This window comes from Phyllostomus discolor, chromosome 9 (genome assembly GCF_004126475.2).
Source record: "Phyllostomus discolor isolate MPI-MPIP mPhyDis1 chromosome 9, mPhyDis1.pri.v3, whole genome shotgun sequence".
NCBI lineage: Eukaryota > Metazoa > Chordata > Mammalia > Chiroptera > Phyllostomidae > Phyllostomus > Phyllostomus discolor.
The window spans coordinates 89184381-89205530 of NC_040911.2; the positions used below are offsets into that span (position 1 = coordinate 89184381).

At 52.8% G+C, this 21150-nt stretch overlaps 1 protein-coding gene across 1 annotated transcript in view; it reads right to left on the minus strand.

Annotated features, from left to right (window-relative positions):
- Positions 1-15399: 15399 nt before the first annotated feature.
- Positions 15400-21150, minus strand: part of TTI1 (TELO2 interacting protein 1) — a 46758-nt gene continuing 41007 nt past the window's right edge. The window contains exon 8 of the mRNA XM_036009814.1: positions 15400-16118. Coding sequence (XP_035865707.1) covers positions 15839-16118 — 280 coding nt within the window. The 3' untranslated portion in view covers positions 15400-15838. The remainder of the gene's footprint in view (positions 16119-21150) is intronic.

The window sequence follows — 21150 nt, forward strand, 5'->3', positions numbered from 1 at the left end:
GTGGGCGATTTTCTTTTCTTGTGACTCTTAAGATTTTTCTGTCTCTTTGACATTCTGCTACATTGTTACAGTGTTTCTGGTGGAAATTTATTTTTAACCATCTCGTTCAACCCATGGAAAGTGTTTTTCATCTCAGGACCTTCTTTTTGGTTCTGAAATGCTCTCAGCTATCATCTAAATATTGTGTAAATATTGCGTAACCCCCACTACAGCCTTTATTCTGTCCTGGAACTCCTGTTACCTTTATGTCACCGTCTGTCGATCTGCTTGCCACATCGTCACTGCTCTTTCTCATTTTCCGTTTCTTTATCTCCCTGTGTGGTTTGCTGGAGTAATTACTCAGGAGTATCTTTCAATTCACTGATCGTCTCTTCAGCTGTGTCTGATTTAGGGTTTATCCTATTTGAATGCACTTTAAGAATGTGGACTTCTGGCCAAGATGGAGGCATAGATGGACGCATTGTGCCTCCTCGCACAACCAAGATAGGGACAATAACAATTTAGAAACAGAATAACATCCAGAACTGACAGAAAACTGATCTAAATGGAAGTCGAACAACCAAGAAGTTGAAATAGACCCATTCATCCAGACTGGTAGGAGGGGTGGAGTCATGCAGTCAGGTGCGGGTCACAGCTCGGAGAGCAGAGAGAGTTGGGATCAGGTGCATAAGGCATTTGGGGCATGCAAGACTGCAGCAGGTGGACCCTCAGTGCACAAGCAGCAGCTGGCAGACCCCAGCCGAGGGGTGGCAACCGGCAGACGCAGTGAGGCAGAGATTTTAAAGCAAGGTACTGCATGCAACCCAGGATCCCAGTACTGGGAAATAGAGCCACGGGACACTGATTGAAGACACCTGTGGGGGTTGAGGCACGTGGAGACATCTAGCCTCACAGGGAAGGTCCCTGGAGGGTCCCACGGCGTGCACAAACCCACCCACAGGGGAATTGGCACCAGAGGGGACCAGTTTGCTCGAGGGAAGCAGCAGAAGGGACTATGGTCCTACAGAGAACAGAGCAAGTGCCATTGTTCCCTCCCGACCCCACCCCCACATACAACATCACAACCCAGGGATTGGGGTGCCCTGCCCTGGTGAACACCTAAGGCTCCACCCCTCACCATAACAGGAGCAACCAGACCGAGAGAGAGAGAGAGAGAGAGAGAGAGAGAGAGAGAGAGAGAGATGGCTCAAACAGAAGACCAAATGAAAGCCCTAGAACCCATCCTTTTAAGCGACCGAGAGATAGCCAACCTATCAGATGCACAGTTCAAAACACTGGTGATCAGGAAGCTCACAGAATTGGTTGATTTTGGTTGCAAATTAGATGAAAAAATGAAGACTACAATAAGTGAAATGAAGAAGCATATACAGGGAACCAATAGTGATGGAAAGAAAGCTGGGTCTCACATCAATGGAGTGGACCAGAAGGAAAAAAAAATAATCACACAGAAAAGAATGAACAAATAAGAATTCAAAAAAGTGAGGAGAGGCTTAGGAACCTCCAGGACATCTTTAAACATTCCAACATCCGAATTATAGGGGTGCCAGAAGGAGAAGAGGAAGAGCCAGAAATCGAAAACTTATTTGAACAAATAATAAAAGAGAACTTCCCCATCCTGGCAAAGGAAACAGACTTCCAGGAAGTCCAGGAAGCTCAGAGAGTCCCAAAGAAGTTGGACCCAAGAAGGAACACACCAAGGCACATCATGATTACATTACCTAAGATCAAAATGAAGGAGAGAATCCTAGAAGCAGCAAGAGACAAGGAGACAGTCACCTACAAAGGAGTTCCCATCAGACTGTCAGCTGATTTTTCAAAAGAGATCTTACAGGCAAGAAAGGGCTGGAAAGGAGTATTCCTAGTCGTGAAAGGCAAGGACTTACATCCCAGATTGTTCTATCCGGCAAAACTTTCATTTAGAATGGAAGGGCAGATCAAGTGCTTCTCAGATAAGGTCAAGTTAAAGGAGTTCATCATCACCAAGCCCTTATTTTATGACATGTTAAAGGGACTTATCTAAGAAAAAGAAGGTAAAAAAAAACAAATATAGTAAAATGACAGCAAACTCACAATTATTAACAACCACACCTAAAATAAAACCAAAAGAAACTAAGCAAACAAGTAGAACAGGAACAGAACCACAGAAATGGAGATCACATGGAGGGTTAGCAACAGGCAAGTGGGAGGAGGAGACAGGGGGAAAAGGTACAGAGAATAAGTAGCATAGATGGTAGGTAGAAAATAGCCAGGGGGAGGGCAAGAATAGTATGGGAAATGTAGACGCTAAAGAACTTCTGACACATGGACATGAACTAAAGGGGGGGAAGGTGGGTGGGAGAGGGTGTGCAGGGTGGAGGGGAGTGAAGGGGGGAAATGGGACAACTGTAATAGCACAAATAATAAAATATATTTTAAAAAGAATATTTTTCATTTTTAGGATTTCCAGTGGCTTCTTTCTCATATCAACAATCTATATTTTTATTTAATGAATTTTTTCTTTTTATAACTCCTTCCTTTCCTTACTTTTATTAGGGTCTTAAACTTACTGTAAAGTCATTCCCAGATGGCTCTCTTATTTGCATTTATCACAATTGAATTCGTCTGCTAAGGAGTTGCGTTTCCGTCTGCTTCTCCTAGTATCCGTTTTCTTCACATGCTTTAGAATTTTGGCTTGCAGGATGATGTTGAGAGGAATTTTCTGTCCACTTTCTTCCTTTGCACTCATATGAACCCAGACCCTCAGGGCCCTAGTCCCCAAGCAAGTGTCCTATTGGCAGCTCAGGATTCCCAGTTTTTGGTGACATCAGAGATGTCACAGATGCAATTAATGAGTCAAGGGGGCTTGGTTCAGGTCCTAAGGGCCAGACCTGCACCTGCCCCCATTACCTAAGATGTGGCTTCAAGCAGTGAGTCTGACACTAGACTTCCGTTCTCAAAGGATCCTGTGGTCCCCGTTTACTCTGCAGGCCTGGGATTCCTGGTCTCTTCTGCCTGTTTGCAGATCAAGAGGTTTCCACTTAGTTTGTGTCTCTGTTTCCTCCCTATTCCGAAGAGAAGCTCATCTGTTTGTGAGGGGGGCTCTGTCATTTTATTTATTTAAGCATATAATTTACCTATTATTGCAGCGTATACACAAAGGTTATTTTTTCCCACTAATTCATGACAATCTAATTAACTTTCCTTAGGTCGGTTTTATTGAGGTATGATTTATATACAAAAGCACCAATTTTAAGTGTTTAACTCAGCAAATCTTGATAAATACATAGTAATTAGCATTACCACCAAGAAAAGAAAATTTCCACCTTCTAAAGAAAATTTTCCCTTCTACACTTCCCCGTGCTGCTTGGCCATCAGTCCCCTTCCCAGACTCCAGCCCCACAGAACCACTGGTCTGCTTTTGACAGGTTAGTTTGGCTTCCCTGGAATGTCACATAAATTGAAGCAGACAGCACACACTCTTTTGTGTTTGGCTTCTCACGCTAAGCACAGCGACTCTGAGCCGTATCCGTGGTGTGTGTCCAATACTCCACTCCTTCTCACTGTCCAGCAGTATTTGTCGTGTGGACACATCGCAGTCTATCTGTTTCTCTATTGGTGAACATTTGAATTGTTTCTAATTTGAGGCGATTGTGTGCAAGTTGCTGCGAACATTCATCTACAAGCCTGTGTGTGGACGTGCTTTCATTTCTCTTGGGTAAGTATCTAAAAGTGGGATTTCTGGGCAGTTGGGCAGTATGGTCCGTGTATGTTTAACTTTACGCCTAACTTCCAAACAATCTTTACAAGTGGCCGGACCATTTTGCACGCCCCCCTGCAATGCAGAAGAGTTCCAGCGGAGGAGCGGAATTTTTGAAAGCACGAACTCGGTGCCGTCTTGATGGGAGGTGCCTGTGAAAACGCTTCAGGGTGTCCACCGAGCTGCAGCATGCTGGGAGCAGCGATGAAGGCCCCGCAAGGGCACAGACACCACGGGTCCTGTTTGCTCCTGTGTCCCCAGCACTGAGCGCAGGCCTCGGCCTGCAGCAGGCACCGGCCTGCGGCAGGCACTCAATAAGTAAATCAATGGATAAAGATTTGTCTCTAACAGACAGTAATGGTCTGTAAGGGTGGGGTCAAAGTTGGGACCTACTGCATTTTAGTTAGCCAAAGGGAGCTTTTTTAGGCTCTGGGTTCTCTTTCCTGAATTTCACAAGACCCTTGTTTGAAGCTAATGGGCATTTCCACCTCATTACTGTGAGATCAACTCCTCCTCAGCCACGCTTCTCCTTGCAGCCCAGGACAGCCACTCGCCCCCCTCCCCCCGCACTGGGTCTGCACTGCAGCCAGCAGGAGGGGGAAAAGGGAGAGGAGGGGACACACCCTCTCTTCAAGGATATGTGCTTCACGTTGCAGGCATTCTGCTTTTCTTTCATGGGCCAGAAGTCAGTCACGTGGCCACATGTAGCTGCAAGGGAGACAGGAACATGTGGCTTTTATTCTGACCAGCTGTGTGGCTAGATGAATACCAGGGTTTTCTTTACTTAGAAGGAGGGCAGGTGAGATATTGGGTCCCTTCTAGCAGGCCCTCCCCTTAGCCTGATTCTTTTGTCTTAAACCCCAGGTACTTTGAGCTCAATATGCTACACTATTTGGGAAATTTGTTTATTCCTCAACTCCAAGGAGCACCTTTCGGTTCACTACCCCTTCAAAAGCCATTGTGTCACTCAGCATTGCCCAGATCAGCTGCCCCTCCAGCCCCCCCCCCCCCCCACTGGAGGTTTCTGCTCCAGCTCTGGGGCTGGAGGGTGATGGGTGATGCACCCAAGAAGGGGGTGTTAATAACCGGCTCTGTAGACCACCCACACGGCTGGCCTCCCTGGGGCCTGAGTGGCTGCCTTCTGGGTGGTCTGTCTGAGGAGCTCTGGTGGGTCCCATGGCTGAGCTGGTGCAAAGAGCCGGGTCCCTTCAGCTGCCTTTCCACCATCCGTCAGGTGTGGTCTCCAGGGAATTTAGCAGCTTACAGGGCATGGGGCATGTTCCAGACCTGTGTGTCCAATACAGTAGCCATTAGCCACATGTATCTATTTAAATTTGAGTTACAACAATAAAATAAAACATTCGCTTTCCCAGCTATACGGGCCCCATTTCAAGGGGTCAGTAGATGCCTGTGGCTGGGGGCTACCATATTGGATGCACATACAGAACATTTCCATCATTGAAGTGCTGAACAGCACTGCCCAGAGGAAAGACATCTCAGGCTGTATTAACAGAGGCAGATTACCAAGAAAGAGGCCGGTAATGCGACTGGTTTACACTGTGCCAGGCGGAGCCCAGCTGGGCCACCTTGGTCCACGGGGTCCACACTCTGCAAGGGAAACAAATGAGAGAGAGCAAGCAGTTCAGGCAAGGGCCAACAGGATGCAGAGGGCTGGAAAGGTTGCTGTGTCTTGTCTGAAGGATGTCTGAGCATCAGTTTCCCCGGAAGCAGATGCTGGGACAGAGAATTAAGGGCAAGTAGTTTACCTGCGAGGTGATCCCAGGCAGGACCTGTAGGGAAGCGGGGAAGTGAGACCAGGAAACCGTTCGTGGTCAGGAAGATGCAGACCGTGAACATGTCGGGGGTGGGCAGGGGGCGGGGTCCATCCTAGCATGGGACTCGGGGAGCCAGTGTAGACAGAGCACGAAGCTCAGGCACCCTGCCCGAGGGGTGTGGAGCTGGGGTTTTTATTCATCAGCTTTCATCCGTCATTGCTGAGGGCTGCTCCCAGGGTGCTAACTTCCCCAGGACTTCTGGCCTGCCAAGTATGGAGACAGAAGGCCTTTCTTACTTGTAGAAGGTCCTCAGGCAGAGAGATGCAAATACCTGGCAGCCGGGAGTTGGCCGGAGCACACGGGGGTGGTAAGATCTGAGGGGTATGGGCCGGGCACTCGGCACCGTGTGCTACGATGGAGTAAGGCCGACATGTTTGACCCCCGGCCTCATCACACACGTGCATGTGCACACACGCACACACGCTCCTTACATACCTCTCACACTGGCTTCTTCCTTTCCCTCACACTCGCCCTGCTCCCTCCCACCCCAGGGCCTTTGCATATACTGTTCTTCCTGTCTGAAACACCCTTCTACTCCTCCCCATCCCTTTGTATCCAGTTCAGTCCTACTTATTCTTCAGATCGTGACTCCGACATCCCTCCCTCTGGGTGCCCTTCTCTGAGGGATACCACAGCCCCACCCAGGGACAAGATCCCTGCTTCCTGCCCTATAGGTGTGTCATTACATGTTTGAGAGGCTAGTTGAGTAACACTGTCTTCCCCAGGAGACTGAGGAAGGGATCTTGTGTGTCTGATTCACAGTGGCACATAGTAGGTCCTCGAGAAACGCCTGTTTAGATGAATGAATGAATAAGTGAACGAATGAATTCCAGTAAGGTTGACTATGACTCCCAGTAGCCAGAGAGGGAATTAGCCAGCGAAAGACCCCAGGAGGAGGAGGCTAATTAGCAATTCATTAGGATCCATTTTCACGTCTGTAGTCAATGCTAATCACTTGTTTGTTTAAAACAGAAAGTTCTGCACTCATTAAATCCATTAGTAAATGAAAATGTTTCCCTGGGAAGTCTGGCCTCCCACACTGGAGTGTAAACTCAAGGTCCTCGCCGCCTCTTTTGTACAGACCGGCCAGCGGCCGGCCGGCAGCTGGCCAAGGCCCTGCTCACCAGCTGAGAATGGCCCAGTGCTCCCTCCCTCCAAGCGGGACCTGAGGAACCTGCCTCTAGCTCTCCGAGCCAAGTCCCTGTCCCTGGGAAATGGGCGCAATACCCAATTTCCTGGCCGGCTGGGAAGATCAGAGGGAGCTGCGTAGCTGGGAGGGTCCGCTCACACCTTGGTATTATTGCCTGTCCCACAGCCCATAGTGGGTCTGACTTGAGAATGTTGCTGCCCGGCCGCAACAGCCCCCCTGCCCCACCCCACAACCTGACCACTGTCTTGGACTCTGCTGGTCCTGCTAACACACGGGTTCCTCTCTCCCTACCACGGGCCCCCGTTCAGAGGTTGCTCCCAGACTGCACTGCGCTCACTCCAGCCTTGCATCAGCTCGGTGAATCCAAGCGGCAGGACCGACCAGGCAGCCACCACTATCTGCGTGTGCGATGTGGAAACTGAGGCTTAGAGAGAAAAGGCACTTTCCCAGGGTCTTTCCTCCGCCCCCCACCCTGCTGAACACCCTGCTCCCGGAAGCTGCCTCTGATCCTGGCGACGGAGATGGTTGCTCTCCCCAGCCCGTTCCCCGGGACCTGGTGCTCTGCAGAGGCGCCGCAGCCACCTGTGCCCGAGCGCTAACGACACACTAGGCTCCAAGCTCAGTGCTTTCTTTCCATGCCCTGAATCATTCGGTCCTCACGAAAAGTGTACAGGGAGGAACTACCATCATCATCCCCATTTCGTGACGAGGAAACTGACTGGCCGAGGCCGCGTGGCTGGTCAGTGTGGCGTGAAGACCGTCTGCCTTCAGAGCCCATGCACTCCCCCTCTGGGAGGACCGTTCTGTCCCCACACTGGGCCTCAGGACAGGCCAGGGCAGGGCTGGACAGTGGCCTGGTAAGGGTGAGCTCCGCCCTGCACCCACCCGGAGCCCTGCAGAAGAGCCCCTGAGAGCAACTTCCTCAGGGGCAGCACCACCCACCCTTCCTCAGGCACCCCCCGAGGGCCCAGGGGAAGCGGGGCTCCGACCCACCCTGGAGCATTGAGCAGACCAGCCCCCCTCCCCCGAGCTTTGCCCGTTCCTTCCGTCTCCTCCCTGAGTGAGCCTGGGGACACGCCCTTCCCTCCGCCCAGAGGGTCCCTGCCCTCTGTGTCCAATGCGCAAGCGCTGCAGCGCCAGCTGGGGGGGCTGCTTCTCCACGAAGCCTCTTCGTTTCCTTTCCGTTCAGCCTCTGTGCTGCCCTTTGTGCCTCTGAGGCATCGTCATCCTCACCATGAGGACCAGCTCCCAGAGAGCACTGCCCAGGGGCCAGCCCCGGGTCCAATTCTCGCCGTGCTCTCAGGGAGATTCTCTTTAGTCCCATTTCCTCAAGTCTCAGAGCGAAGAAGAGACGTGCCCACGGCAGCAGGGCCAGGGTTCACAGCCAGGCTGCCCCCGTCCCCCTCCCAGCACAGGCTTCACGGAGGCCTTCTCCTGACGCTTGCCTTGTTTAGCCCTCCTCTGAGCCTCGTTCCCAGGAGGCCGAGCTATGTCCCTTCGTCTCTAGGCCTGGCCCATAGCAGGCCTGGAAAAATGCCTGTTGAAATTTCCAACCTGCAGATTCTGGACCCTGCTGTCCACACCCTGATGCATCTGGCCATGTGACTCACGGTGTGATGTGAGCAGCCTCAGGTTCAAACCTACTTTTGCCCCTTTACCTCATGCCTCTGGGCCTGTCAATGGTTCAGTCATGCCAGTGAGAGCAAGGTGCACGCCACAGCCCTGTCCAAGGTGCTGAAGATGCAGGTCTGAGTGGGACCCTTCCGTGGGGGAAAGGCTGTAAGCCCCAGACAGGGCTGTGGCGGGGGCTGGGACAGCGGGCACTCCGCGGGATCCCTGAACCCTGCCTGGGGAGTCAGGAAAGCCTGCTTCTCTCAGGGTCCCCGGGGGCTCGGGCGAGCTGGAGCACGAATGGAGATCATCTCCCTGCACACACTCAGGGGCCATGGGGTGACCGCCCGCACAGCGCACAACCCAGTCCCTGAAGGGCATCCTGTTTGCCTGTTGGACTAAGTACTGCTCCTCTCCCCCGAGCCCTGGTTGTCTCCAAGGAATGCAGAGCACAGGTGAGGGGACCGGATGACGTTAGGCCCCTAACATGGCAATGTGTTTGTTCACCATAGAATTTTAGACTCACGAATGCCTTACATTCAATCTCAAACAACTCTGTCAGTGACTCACACATGTACATGACGAAACCATGTAAAAGGGGTACAATGTGAAGAGACGTCTCATCACGGATCCTGTTGCCCTTCCTAGAGGATGCCACTTGGTGGCTCTTTAGGGGAAATTCCGCACACGACGCGCCCCTGTCCCCCATAAACAGCAGCGTTGCTCTGCTGGCTTTTTCCTCCAGTACTGTGTCTTGGACAGAGACCCAGAGAGAACTAGCTCTTTCTTTTTAGAGGCTACGTGGCACTTGATTAGCCAGGCCTGTCTGGACGGACCTTTAGGTTGTTTTCAGTCTTTTATTAATGCAAGCAGTGCTGCAACAGACATTTTATTCATCATCTCTGCACGTGGACAGGGGAATTGCATAAAGCAGGACTGCTGAGTCAGAAGGGGTGTGCATCTTCGATTCTGAGAGCCTTATTCATTGTGTTATGTCGGTGTAACATGCAGAGTGGGGCAAAAGTCGGCTGTCGTGGTGAGTATGTGAAACACAGTTTATTCCTGTGTTACTATTTGTTAATTATTGTATCACTTTCCATAGGAACAGCGGTAAACCTGCTTTTGCCCCACCCCGTAGTTCTTTTAAGCGGTCCATCCTTCCTCACTCCCCAGCAGCTCCTCCAGCTTGCTTTTTAATTCCGTCTTTACTTTTAGGAAAGAGTCAGCGGTGACACGATGACTCGAGTCTGGAGTTTCCGTGTTGGGAGGGTGTCGTGGGGCGTGTCTCTCCTGGGTGCATGTTCAAGTCCTATGCTGAGGTCATTTCCAATCTCTGGCTTCCAGTCTCTTGAGATACTGATGTAAAGCATGAGGCATAATGCCTGGCACATGCTGGGCACTCAATGTTTGTGAGTTTCTGTAAAAAACGATGTTACAGAGAACTGCCTGGGCGTGTGCTTCTTCGTGCATGCGAGTATTAAATTCTTAGAGGCAGATTTGCTGGTCCAGAAGTAGGCTCATTTACATTTGACAGGTCCTGCCAAATTAACCTCTAAAGAGCTTGCACCAATTTGCACACCCGTTCCCCTACACACTTGCTAACATCTCATTATCTAATCATAGATGTTTTAGGGGCTGAAAAACTGATTCATACTACCTAGCCGACAGGGAAACTGAGGGCTTAGGGGTGGGGGTGCCCAAGGTCATCTGTGAGCGGTGGCACAGTGATTCCCATTTATGGCCTTCTGGCCTCTCCCAGGAAACCGGGCAGTGTCCTGGGTGGGATGTGCGAGCACCAGGTGGGGTCCATGAGGTGAGGAGGACGTGAAGATGGGGTGAAGGGGAGGTGGGGTACACTGAGGTGTGCCTACTCCGCACCTCTGCCTTGGAGAATGCACCATGTTTCATTTCATGAAGAAAAACTTCTGACTGCCCTCGCACAAGTGGCTCAGTTGGTTGGACCATCATCTTGTACACCAGAATGTTGTGGGTTCGATTCCCAATCAGGGCACATGCATAAGTTTCAGGTTCGATTCCCGGTTGGGGCACATACAGGAGGCAACTGATCATTGTGACTCTCTCACATCAATGTTTCTCTCTCTCTCAAACCAGTAAAACATATTCTCAGATGAGGGAGAAGAATAAAATAAAAAAAAAAAACCTTCTGACTCTTCTCCACTACTTCCACCGCCTCCCCCAGCCCCTCCAACATCCTTTCCCTTGGAAACGGCCTCGGAGATCCTGAAAGGTGCCCTCCTCACTCCGGAGCCCGCCTGTGTGGGAGGAAGCCGAGGACGTGAGGGTACTGGCTGAGAGAGCAGGTTGAGACCCAGGAGCTGCTGTGCAAGAAGAATGGCAAATGATATAAGGAGGGAGGCCGGCATGGGGTGGTGGAGGCAGCCATACATCAGCGCTTTTTAACCCCTTCCGGCCGCGGACGCAAGCAGCCCGCATGCAGGGGGACGGCTGCAGGGAGAGAGGTCTTCATAAACGGTTTGTGGGGGGGGCTTTGGAGGGAGGACGGCAGGGCTCCCTCCTGCCCTTTGCAGACAGGCTTTACACTCCGGGTAACACTGTCGGAAAAGGTAGAACAGCTCCTCATCTAGGAAATGATTCCTGTGGGAAATCAGGCTGCTTTTCAAGCACAATTTGAAAAGCTGCTGCCTCCAAACTTCGGCGGTGGCGGGGAGCGGGGGGTGCGGAGGGAAGAATGCCATTTATAAAGCAATCAACGCTTCCACAGAGTCAGCCATCACTCAGAATTATTTTCTGAAATTTGGCCTCTATTCCTGCCTCCGGAGGGAAGGCAGTATGGGCACCGCTTCCAATCAAGCCCGACACGGAGGCTGGGCGGAGGCGCACAAAGGGAGACGGGCCCGCGCTGTTCATCCCAGCTGGAGCCGCGGAAAATTGTTTCCAGGGCTCCACCACTCTCCGCACGAGCCGGAGGAAGCCTCATCAGAGGCTCCATTCATCTCACTTCTTACTTTTAAACTTTAAAGAACATATTTATGTGCCTCAGGTTGCTCATGAACCACGGCATGTCAAACAGTTTGGGGTTGATGGAAGAGGTACATTCTCTCGTCCTGGGACTTTCAGAAACACATTTTCACCGCCGGTCTCTCTCCCTTCCAATTCCTCCTGTATGCCGCCTCGAGGTGAATATTCTCAAAATGCTGCTTTCGACACATCACTCACCTGTTCAAGAACCTTCCAAGGCCACGTCTTGATCTCCTAAGGCCAGGATCCCCAGATCCGCAGTCAAGGCCCTCTGTAAACGTGGTCTCTAACTTCTGCCATGCAGCCTCCCCAGCCGCTGGGCCCACGGATGGGGGTGGGGGAGGGGTGCCTGCCAGGTTTGCCCCTCCCCACCCTGGCACCCAAACGCAGCACTGCCTGCTGGGAAAAACCACTCCACCCCAGCTCTCTCTCCACGTGGTTTGGGTGAGCTGACCTGACCCCCCTGCCACCGGGCCTGCCCATGAAAATCCTCTAGACCAGGGGTCCCCCAAAACTAAGGCAAAAATTCCCCTCCACTTATTCTGTAAGGCCCTTGAGCTAAGGTTAATTTTTTCTCTTTTAAAAGGTTGTAAAAAAAATCGAAGAAGAATATGCCAGAGAGACCAGACCCTACGGCCTGCAGAGCCTAAACCAGTCAGCAGCTGGCGGTCTCCGGAGACAGAGTGCCGACACCTGCACGAGGCTGGTTCGGCGCCGCGCAGAGAACCAGTGGAGCCGAGGAGCGCCACACTGGGACTGGGGCCACAGCTGCCCAGGGGAGGTGCGCACTCTCCCGGGTTTGTTCACGGAGGGAACAGGGGCCCGGAGCTAACAGGGGGCCGCCTCTCAGGCTTCGCAGAGACAGGCTGCGAGAAGACGGCCAACACCCCAACACGGGGAGAGCAGCATTAAAGGTGGAGGCGGTGGCGCGGGATCTGGAGCCAGCTGGGCCTCTCGGTTAGGAGGCCGAGACATCTCCTTCTGCTCCAACCAGTTTGAGTCGGGTGTCCTGTGAGTTGCAACTAAAGAAGTTGTGATGGACACAGACATTGGCAGGTGTGGCTGGGTGCCTCTGGGCGTGTTATCCTCCGTGTCTGGAATGCCCTCTGCCGCCCCCCCCCCTGCCCCTCTGAGCTCCTGCGTGGTTTGGAGATTTAGCCATCTACTTCCTCAGCTGTAACTGACTGGAGGAGGGTGCATCACATCTCTAACAAAGCCATGAGCTGTGGGAGCAGAGGGGGGAAGAAACCCCTCTGTAAATTTCTGCCTCCCGAGGCAGCCACCCCAAGGGGCAGAGGCAGCAACGCCATTTCAGAGATGGGACAGTGGAGTAAAGTGAGTCGCCCAAGGTCACACAGTTACCAAGAGGGGGAGTCAGGAGCAAGCTCCGGGTCTGACGAACTTGAGATCATCCTTGCTCCCTCCACCATATGGTGCCTCCCGAGGATCACACGCACCCCTTCACAGGACCCCCGGACCCAGCGCTCCACTTTCCTGAATCCTCTGATGCCTGCGGGTCGGGTTGGGGCTTCCACGTCTCAGCCTGAAATTCAAGCCCCACCCCCACCGCTAACTCCCAGCTGCAGCCAAACCAGGACTCGGAAAACCCTGAGTGAGAAGAGAACCCCTCATTGCACCAGCAGGTTTTAACACGGGAAATGATCATTTTGTGACACCTACGTTCCCACGGACTACACTGAATCAGCCGGACAGGTTCAAAATTAAAGTTGCCTGAATATAATAACTGGAGAGTCACTCTAATTAGTTTTCTTTTTTTTTTTTTAATCAAGTGCAACAATCTGCCTGCAGGAATCCAAATGCAACTCAGGATGTATTCTCCGAGGAAGAGATGGGTTTCTGGGACGCCACGGCAAATCCTCCCACGCAGATGATCTCCGGGAGAGCCCCCGAGCCCCGCCCCGTTTTACAGACGCACGGGGTGGGCGTGTCTTTTCCCGGCCTCCCGCACACCAGGCCCCTGGGAAGGTCGCAGCTTTCCTCACGCTGGCGCTGGTAACAGGCTCGACAAAGCACGCCACCTCTGACCTGGCTGCTCATCTGTCAGGATCTAGACACTGAATTGGCCTATCACTGTGTCCCCCCGTGGGATCAGGGACAATGCTGTGACTCGCTTTACGTTCTCAACTAGAGGGCATTCTCTCCCTTTCCCGAAGAAAAATCATCCCAGAATTTTACAAACTGGAAGAGTGGTTCTCTCTCTTCCAGGGGTTCTTAATTGGGGGTCCCTGCAGGGTCACATGCAAAGCCTCTGGAACGGCGCACAACACTCAGTGAGGGGAGCTGAGCAGACGCAGCCGAGGAGGAGGGGGTGTGTGGCTGCGGACGAGGGGTCGCAGCGCCCTCCCGGGACTGACATGGGTGGAGGAGGAATGTTTGCGGGGAGTGGATCCCTGGATTTCATCAGATTCCTCAGGGGTGGGGAGTAAACAGAATCCCAAAAGATTACAAGCTCTCCCTTCATCACGCTGAATAAAGGTCTTTAAAAAAACAAACAAACAAAAAAAACCCACTCTCCTTCAGGCTCAATTCCTCTTCGCAGGTGGGAGGAATGAGGCCGGAAGAGAGGGAGGGCCCCCCAGACCACAAGGCAGGCTGCTGCCACCTGGCCCCAAGCTGGACACCCCACCGCCCTCGCAGGAGAGACCCGAGAAGGAAATCAGGGGGGACCCTCCAGAGCTGGCCACGGACCCAGGGGCCGGGCAAAGGTCCCCATGCCAACCACTTGCGGTGGGGGGGGGGGGGGGGGCGTGGTTTAGAGCTTGGGATCCCTGCAGGGTCACATGACCTACGTTACCAGGGAAGTTAGCTGGACAGGGCCTCCCCACGCATCTGGCTCCTGGGACCCTGCAGCACCTGTGTGCACCTAAATTTACATAATCTATACGTTTTACACCACCCAGCCAGAGATATCAAATATTTATCCTGCCTTTTCACACTAACTCCTTCAAGGTTACAGTACGGTGCATGGAGGGAGGCTCCCTCTCACAGCTCCTCGAGCTGGAAGCCGGCCAGCATGGCGGGCCTGGCCCAGCCCGACTCAGGGGACCCAGGCTAGGGTCGCCAGGGACTGCTAATGTCACCAGGAGAGATTAGGCATTATATGCCATCTGATGGACGTGAATGACACCACCTACTGAGGAGTGGTGCCAACCGCCCCCCAAATATCCAAACCTGATCAAGCCTCCTGCTCCACCTCCCCACATACAGGGACACAAGCCGCGGAGGAGCCTGTGCAGCGACCCCTGCAGGGTCACGATCAGTAATGCAGACTGTGGGGGATGGGGCGGTGGTAAATGGCCCGCTTTTCCTCACCGTAGGTAAAGCTCGCAGGGAAAAGAGGAAAGGTGGAGGGGGAACCTACAAATGGAGAGAGAGGTATTAACTAACACAGGGGTCCCCAACCTCTGGGCCCTGGACCGGCCCCAGTCCGGGCCTGTTAGGAATCAGACCATAACGCAGGGAGTGAGCTGGACTGCAAAGTGCTTGAATCATCCTGGTGTCATTCCCGCGCCCAGGTCTGTGGAAAAACTGTTACCCACCAAACCGGCCCCTGGTGACAGAAAGGTCGGGGACCGCTCTATGAAGGGACATGCTGATAACAGCAGTGCACAAACGTTATGTGGGTGTGTCCTGACTGACGACAGTGTTAAAGGGCCATCGTTCCATTTTTGTAGGTGTGATAATGCCGTTGTGATCGTATGTTTAAGAAGGTTTGGATATGACATCTGGGATTTGGGATTTGCTCAAAAACAGCCCAGGGGCTGCGGGGTGGGGTGAGTGGGCAGCTCGGCCAGGCATGTTCCTGACGGTGGCCGGGGCAGCCATGCAGCTGGGCACCGGGGTGCTGGTGTCCACAGTCGGAATCAGAAAACGCAGCCTGCCACTTCACAGAAACCCAACAACTGTCACGAGTGTTTGCTCTGGGGGCGAACCACCAGATGTCTGGGGACCGGGAGACCGGCTTTTCACCGCTGCTGTTCTGTGCAGCGTGGATTTCCACACCACGGTTCTGGATTACCCATTCAAGAACATGCACTCATTTTCTCAAAGTCACCCAGTTTATATGAAAAACTTCAAAGTGAGCCCTTGATCATATTTTCATCCAAGAAGTGTCTTTATTTCATTCTCTTCCAAAGAACAGGTTAAGTGCAGAGAGCTCCGTCTCAGCACTTGCGGTGAGGGAGGCGCGTGTCTGTGGACTCCCGGAGTGACACTGCCTCGTGGTCCTCGGGGTCCCGGGGTGCAGGACAGGCCTCCGCCCCCCGTGTCCGCGAGCTCTGGCGTGTGTGGGGGCCCTGTGAGGGCTGGCCTGTGAGGCGGCTGGGGCCTCGGGGACAGTGAGCTAAGGAGTTAAGCCCTTAAGAGCTGCCAGACAATGTCATCGGAAAACACCGAGTATGAAATGTAAATAACAGTCAGCTACTTTCCTTCAATCCAATTTCTAAGCAGTTGCGTGATCGATCAATTTATAAATCGATCGGCTGTCTAATCCACCTTCGCAGTCCTCTCTGCGGCTGCCACGGCCTTCGGCCGGGTGGGGCCGGCCCCCGTCTGCAGGCTGGGGAGGGGGCTCGACTCGGCGCCCTGCAGCTCCCGGAGCAGGAGGAGCACGCTGGCCGCGTAGGGGTTCGGCTGCCCCGTGGCCCCCCGCAGCTGCACAGGGTGCAGGGAGGGGTGGGGGGGTATGAACTGCTCAGGGCAGTAAAGCTCGTGCAGCAGGAACCAGGTGGAGTCCGGGTCCACCTTCATCAAGTGGAGGAAAACCCTGTGGAGAGACGGACAGCAGTGAGGGGAAGTGGTGGGGTTGGGGGCACGGGGAGGGCAGCCTGCTGGTGCTCTACCCGAGAGGCTTCTTACTGGGCTATTAAAAAAAAAAAGCTAAAACATTAAATCACTTGAACAGCAGAACGAACCCACTTAGTTCATAAGACAGGGCCACTGGATGGCCCCAACACCTAACGGAAACAGAGGGAGAGAGTTTCATATACCTTGACACACAGAAAAACGTAGTTAGTCTGAGCAGAACAAGAATGACATCAAACAAGATCTTGGCAAAGAAACTGGTTAAGATCTGGGGCGTAAAGCAGGAGTTCTCACAAGGAAGAAAACCGACCAGCCCATCCTTCACAATAGGCTCCACGTGGCTCTTAGGACCCGCCCTGAGCAGGCCCTCAGCTCTGCGCCCCGCCCCCCCCCCCCCCCCGCCCCAGCTCACCGCCGCTCTGGAGCTGGCCCTTTCTGGCCACAGGGAGCCATGGATTCTTGGTGGTTTGGACATGCTTGTACAGGGATCAGATCGTCATTCTCCTGGGACAGGACCGACCGAGACCTGTCCCGTGACCTGGGCAGAGGCAGGGCCCTGATGTCCCACACGTGACACAGACGCAGCTGCAGGGCCCGGGCCACCTGATGGCGCAGGCCCACCACACGCGAGGCTCTCGTGGCCTGAACCTTGGGGTCACAACCTTTGCCCCCCACCCGCTCACATCCCACTTCGGAATGATCGGCCTTGTGCGCAGGGGCACTGCACCGGGCAGTCCAAACGCTGGCGTCGTGCACCTGACTCAGTGGTCCAGGGCCGGGCTTGCCAACCCCAGGAAGGATGAAGCCCCCCCCAGCTGGGCAGCTCTCTTTGGGCGGACCCTGCCCATCTCAGCTCACATATCACCTGCTCAGAGAGGTCCAGCTTCCTGGGCCACTGAGTCTAGGGCTGCCCCTTGTCTGTTTTTCAGGACACTCTCCCTGGCACTCATCGACTACCTGTCTATTGGCTTTCTCCCTCCTCACCGTGCAAGCTCCCGAGGGCAGGGGCCCTGTCTGCATGGCTCACTGCTGCCTCCCAGCCCCGAGCACGGCCCCTGGGAAACCCTCCATCAGTACGAATGGAACAGGTTCTCATGCTGAGTGACTGGCGTCTTAGGTTGCACACTAACGACTGAAGGTGGCACCCCTCTCTGGAATATTTCCATTCTGTAGAAGGACCTGAAGGACAGCTCACCTGCTTGCCACCACGGAGGGACTGAGGGACAGCACTGGCAGGATTCACATGACCACGGACATTGCTAGCTAATTGGCTGTGGAGGATTTTTCAACTCGTCTCGGTCTGTTTCCTCATTTCTAAAAACGCAGAGGGCCCTGGCTGGTGCAGCGCAATGGAATGAACGCAGGCCTGTGAACCAAAAGGCTGCCGGTTCGATTCCCAGTCAGGGCACATGCCTGGGTTGCGGGCCGGGTCCCCAGTAGGGGGCATGTGAGAGGCAACTGATTGATGTTTCTCTCCCTCTCTTTCTCCCTCCCTTTCCCTCTCTCTAAAAACAATAAAATAAAATAAAATAAAATAAAATCCCCCCAAAATGCAGAAGTATCTCATCCAGCGGTTTGCAGATGCTGAAGCGAGGACCACAGCCCCAGCCCCACACACTGCCTTCTGTGCGACCCCGTCTACTGGCGAACAGAGGAAACGATCGATTCGACGGGCCCCATTTCATCCTTAATGACCATTCCTAGGAGCCTCTCCCATGCAGCTGGGCATCAAATAGGAACCTAAATGCTTGCGAAACAAAGCTAAATTCTAGTTTTTAATTATGTTAATCTGAAAAGCCTGTGTGCTTTTGCTTTTTTCCCTGGGGTTTAATATTCATAAGGTGGAGGGGGCACTTTGAAAAATTTCCTGGTCTGTTTTGTGCCCACACAATTTAAGTTTTCTTTATTTAGGATAATCTCGTGTTTATAACCTCAGCGGCGGATGCTGGAGAAGTGATTAGAATATTCCAATTCTTTGTTTCCACTTCACCGCAGACAGGAGATGGGGCCTGCGTGGGAAACAATTTTTGTTTAAAAACAAAAATATCTTTGATAATTAGAGTGGCAAGGGAAATTAAGAAAAAATACACCAAAACTGGGAAGCAGACTTCTATTTACACGTGATACGGCTGACAGTTTTCCCTGGTGCCAGAGACTGTTAGAATGCAAATGGTTTCATTTGATTTTCCTCCTCCCTCAACTGGAACAATTTCTCAAGCTACAGCGCGGCGCACGCTCAGCTTCAAGGGATATTTTGATCTGGGCGACACCCGGCAAAGTGGTGCCAAGGCTCAGTTTGGTCTCGGCTCTGCTCCGACGTCCAGGGCGAGAAGACGTTGCAATGTTCGTTTTCTGGGCCCTTTTTAGCATGCTAAGTGCGAATGCCGTATTATTCGTCCGCAGAGGAGGAAAAGCCGCTCTCGCTGCCCTGTGAGATCTCTAAATAAGATGCTAACAGGGGGACCAAGTAAAAATGTGCATGAAGCTCACCTTTTATTAAGCAAAAGCCGAACTCTTGAAAGAATTACTGTGGGTCTCATTTCTTAGCCCTTAAAGGCGCCGAGTCCGCAGCGTGACAGGCACTGATGAGGTTCCTTCTCCCACCTCCGGGGCCCAGAACAAATCGTCTTGCCTCTGTAAGCCCATTTCTTCCTCTTTTTCCTAAAGGGAGGCAGTCACGCCCGCCCCACCCTGCTCACAGGTTCTGCGCCAGCCTCGCAGGAGGTGAGGTGCCGGAAAACACTTTGAAGTGTATGATGAAAACACTGCTCCTTCCAGAAACGGGGGGTGTGTGTGTCTGAGGAATAATTATCACTACCAGCCCCAGCACTCTGCCTTGCCACGGAAGATCCTCAGACACTCTGAAAGGGGTAAAACATCTGTCTTTGCTTTCACTCATGATTTCCTTCACACAGACTCGGTGGGGTCCCAGTTCTCGGCCAACTGGGTTCTAACTTTGCCCAGTATTTTAAGGAAGAAACGAATGCAATCCCCTTTGACTCCTGCCAGCCAGAGGTCAGAAGCAAATACCGAGTCATGCGACCAGGCGGAGCTGGGCTTTTGCTGAACTCAGACAGATTCTGAGCTTGGATCCCTGTTCCCTTTAAGCTCCCGGGAGCTGAGCCTGAGACCCAGATCTTGTCTGAATGCTCAGCGGCCCAGCTGCGCCCCAAACTCTGGTACTACTTGGTCCTGGGCCCAGTTCCCGCCCACCCTGGGTCTCCTGGAGAGCAGATCTCGAAAGCCTTTTCTGCATAGCCAGGAGCCACAAGACAAAGACGGGGCTTCTGCTCTGAAGCGACGGCAGGAACTGCCTGGAAAATGTTCCCAATCCATCTCGAGACATGGCAGAGATGGCTGTTGAACATGCCAAATGGCCAGCTCCATCTTTTTTCATACCCAAAGAGAAACACTTTAAAATATATATGTGTACACGATTTAACTTCTGAACAAAAATTTCTCTCTCCTTCCCCCAGGCCCGAATCAGTGGCTTCAGGGAGCACAGTTATCAAGAGATTATCCGGTCCCCAGAGTCTGGGGAGGCACTCGGCTGTGCCCCGCGCCTCCCCGTGTCCTGAGGCGAGTGATTATCTCTCAATAACCTGTAGGGCCGTGTAGCTTAAATGATAACTTGACTTTAAAAAATTTAGAACTCGCCGTTAGGCAGTTTCTAAGCAACCTCTGTTTCCATGGCAAAGAAGCCTGGTGTTTATACTGATTTTTCACTTAAAATGCGGTTTTATTGAATTTCACTTCATGCAGGCAGCCATTTCCCTGCATTTCAGCCCTATCTACAATTGACGGGTATCAGTAAGTACCTAATAAACCCCAGACGCCAACCCAACAGAAGCGGCTCATTCCTTTGTGATCAATACCAGGGTGCTCTGGGTGACAGGGCTGGGGGCGAAGTGGCCTGGCGAGGCAGGACATGTGCCACCAGCATCCGGTCAGCTGAGTCTGGGTCCCGTCTCCCGTGGTTTACCCAATGTTCCTAGCACCTGGGCCAGCCAGGCACTGTGCCAGGTGTGTGGCACACAAGGGTCGGTGTGTGGACAGAGTCGCTGGCCTCCTGGCTCCCCGTCTGCTGGGGAGGACAGACTAAGCACAGAGGCCCGTGGTGTCACGTAGAGAGGGCCGCGTTAAGAGTCACATGTGGGGGGAGGTGGGAAAGGGGGGCAAGGCACATTTCTTTCTTCTCCGTAAAAAGGGGGCACCAGGGAGTTCTAGGGCCCCTTCCAGCCCCAGGTCTACAGCGGTTCACAAGCATCGGCCCTGATCACGGGCCCTGCACCCCAAGTGTGGCAAAAGCAGAAAGAAACCCCCTCCGCTGCGGATGCAAATATCCCACAGTGTGTCCTCACCATCGCAGTCTAGACAACATCTGCTCCCAGGGAGCTCTAGAAAACCGCCAGCCAATCAAGGCCCAGCAAAGCTAAATAAACTGTAACCGAAATTCAGAGCTTCCAGCTCTCCTGGGTGACAGGCTATTCTTTCTCTGTCAATTACTTGCTTGAGGGATCTGCTGCTTCTTGTCTCTTTCTGGATGTATAAAATGCGCTCGTGAGCTGTCTGTGTAAATGCCAGTGATAAAGAACTTGTGGCTTTGTGATCTGTTTATTTATTTATTTATTTTGGGCTTCTGAAGCAGTCATTCAGGGATGTCTCTGTAGGAACACGATACCGACCGTCTGTACATGGGCATGACTAAATGCAGTCGGAAAATCAACTCACTTGTTGGAAAGCGAGCAGATTCACAAAGTTATTTTAGCTTCCCTGTTACTCCCTCTCTGGCAGATCAGCCGCCACGCTCTTCTTTCCTGTGACTCCATACATGCTGATGCTACAAATGAGGCTGTGTGTTTCCTTTTAAACAAATGGATGCTCAGGGCGTCGACGTGTCCTAGCCAGCGAGCACTGGGCTGACGCTTCTACACTCGGTAATTTACTCTAATGGGTCTTGGTTCATTGGTTAACCAGTATTTCAAGCCTGTCCT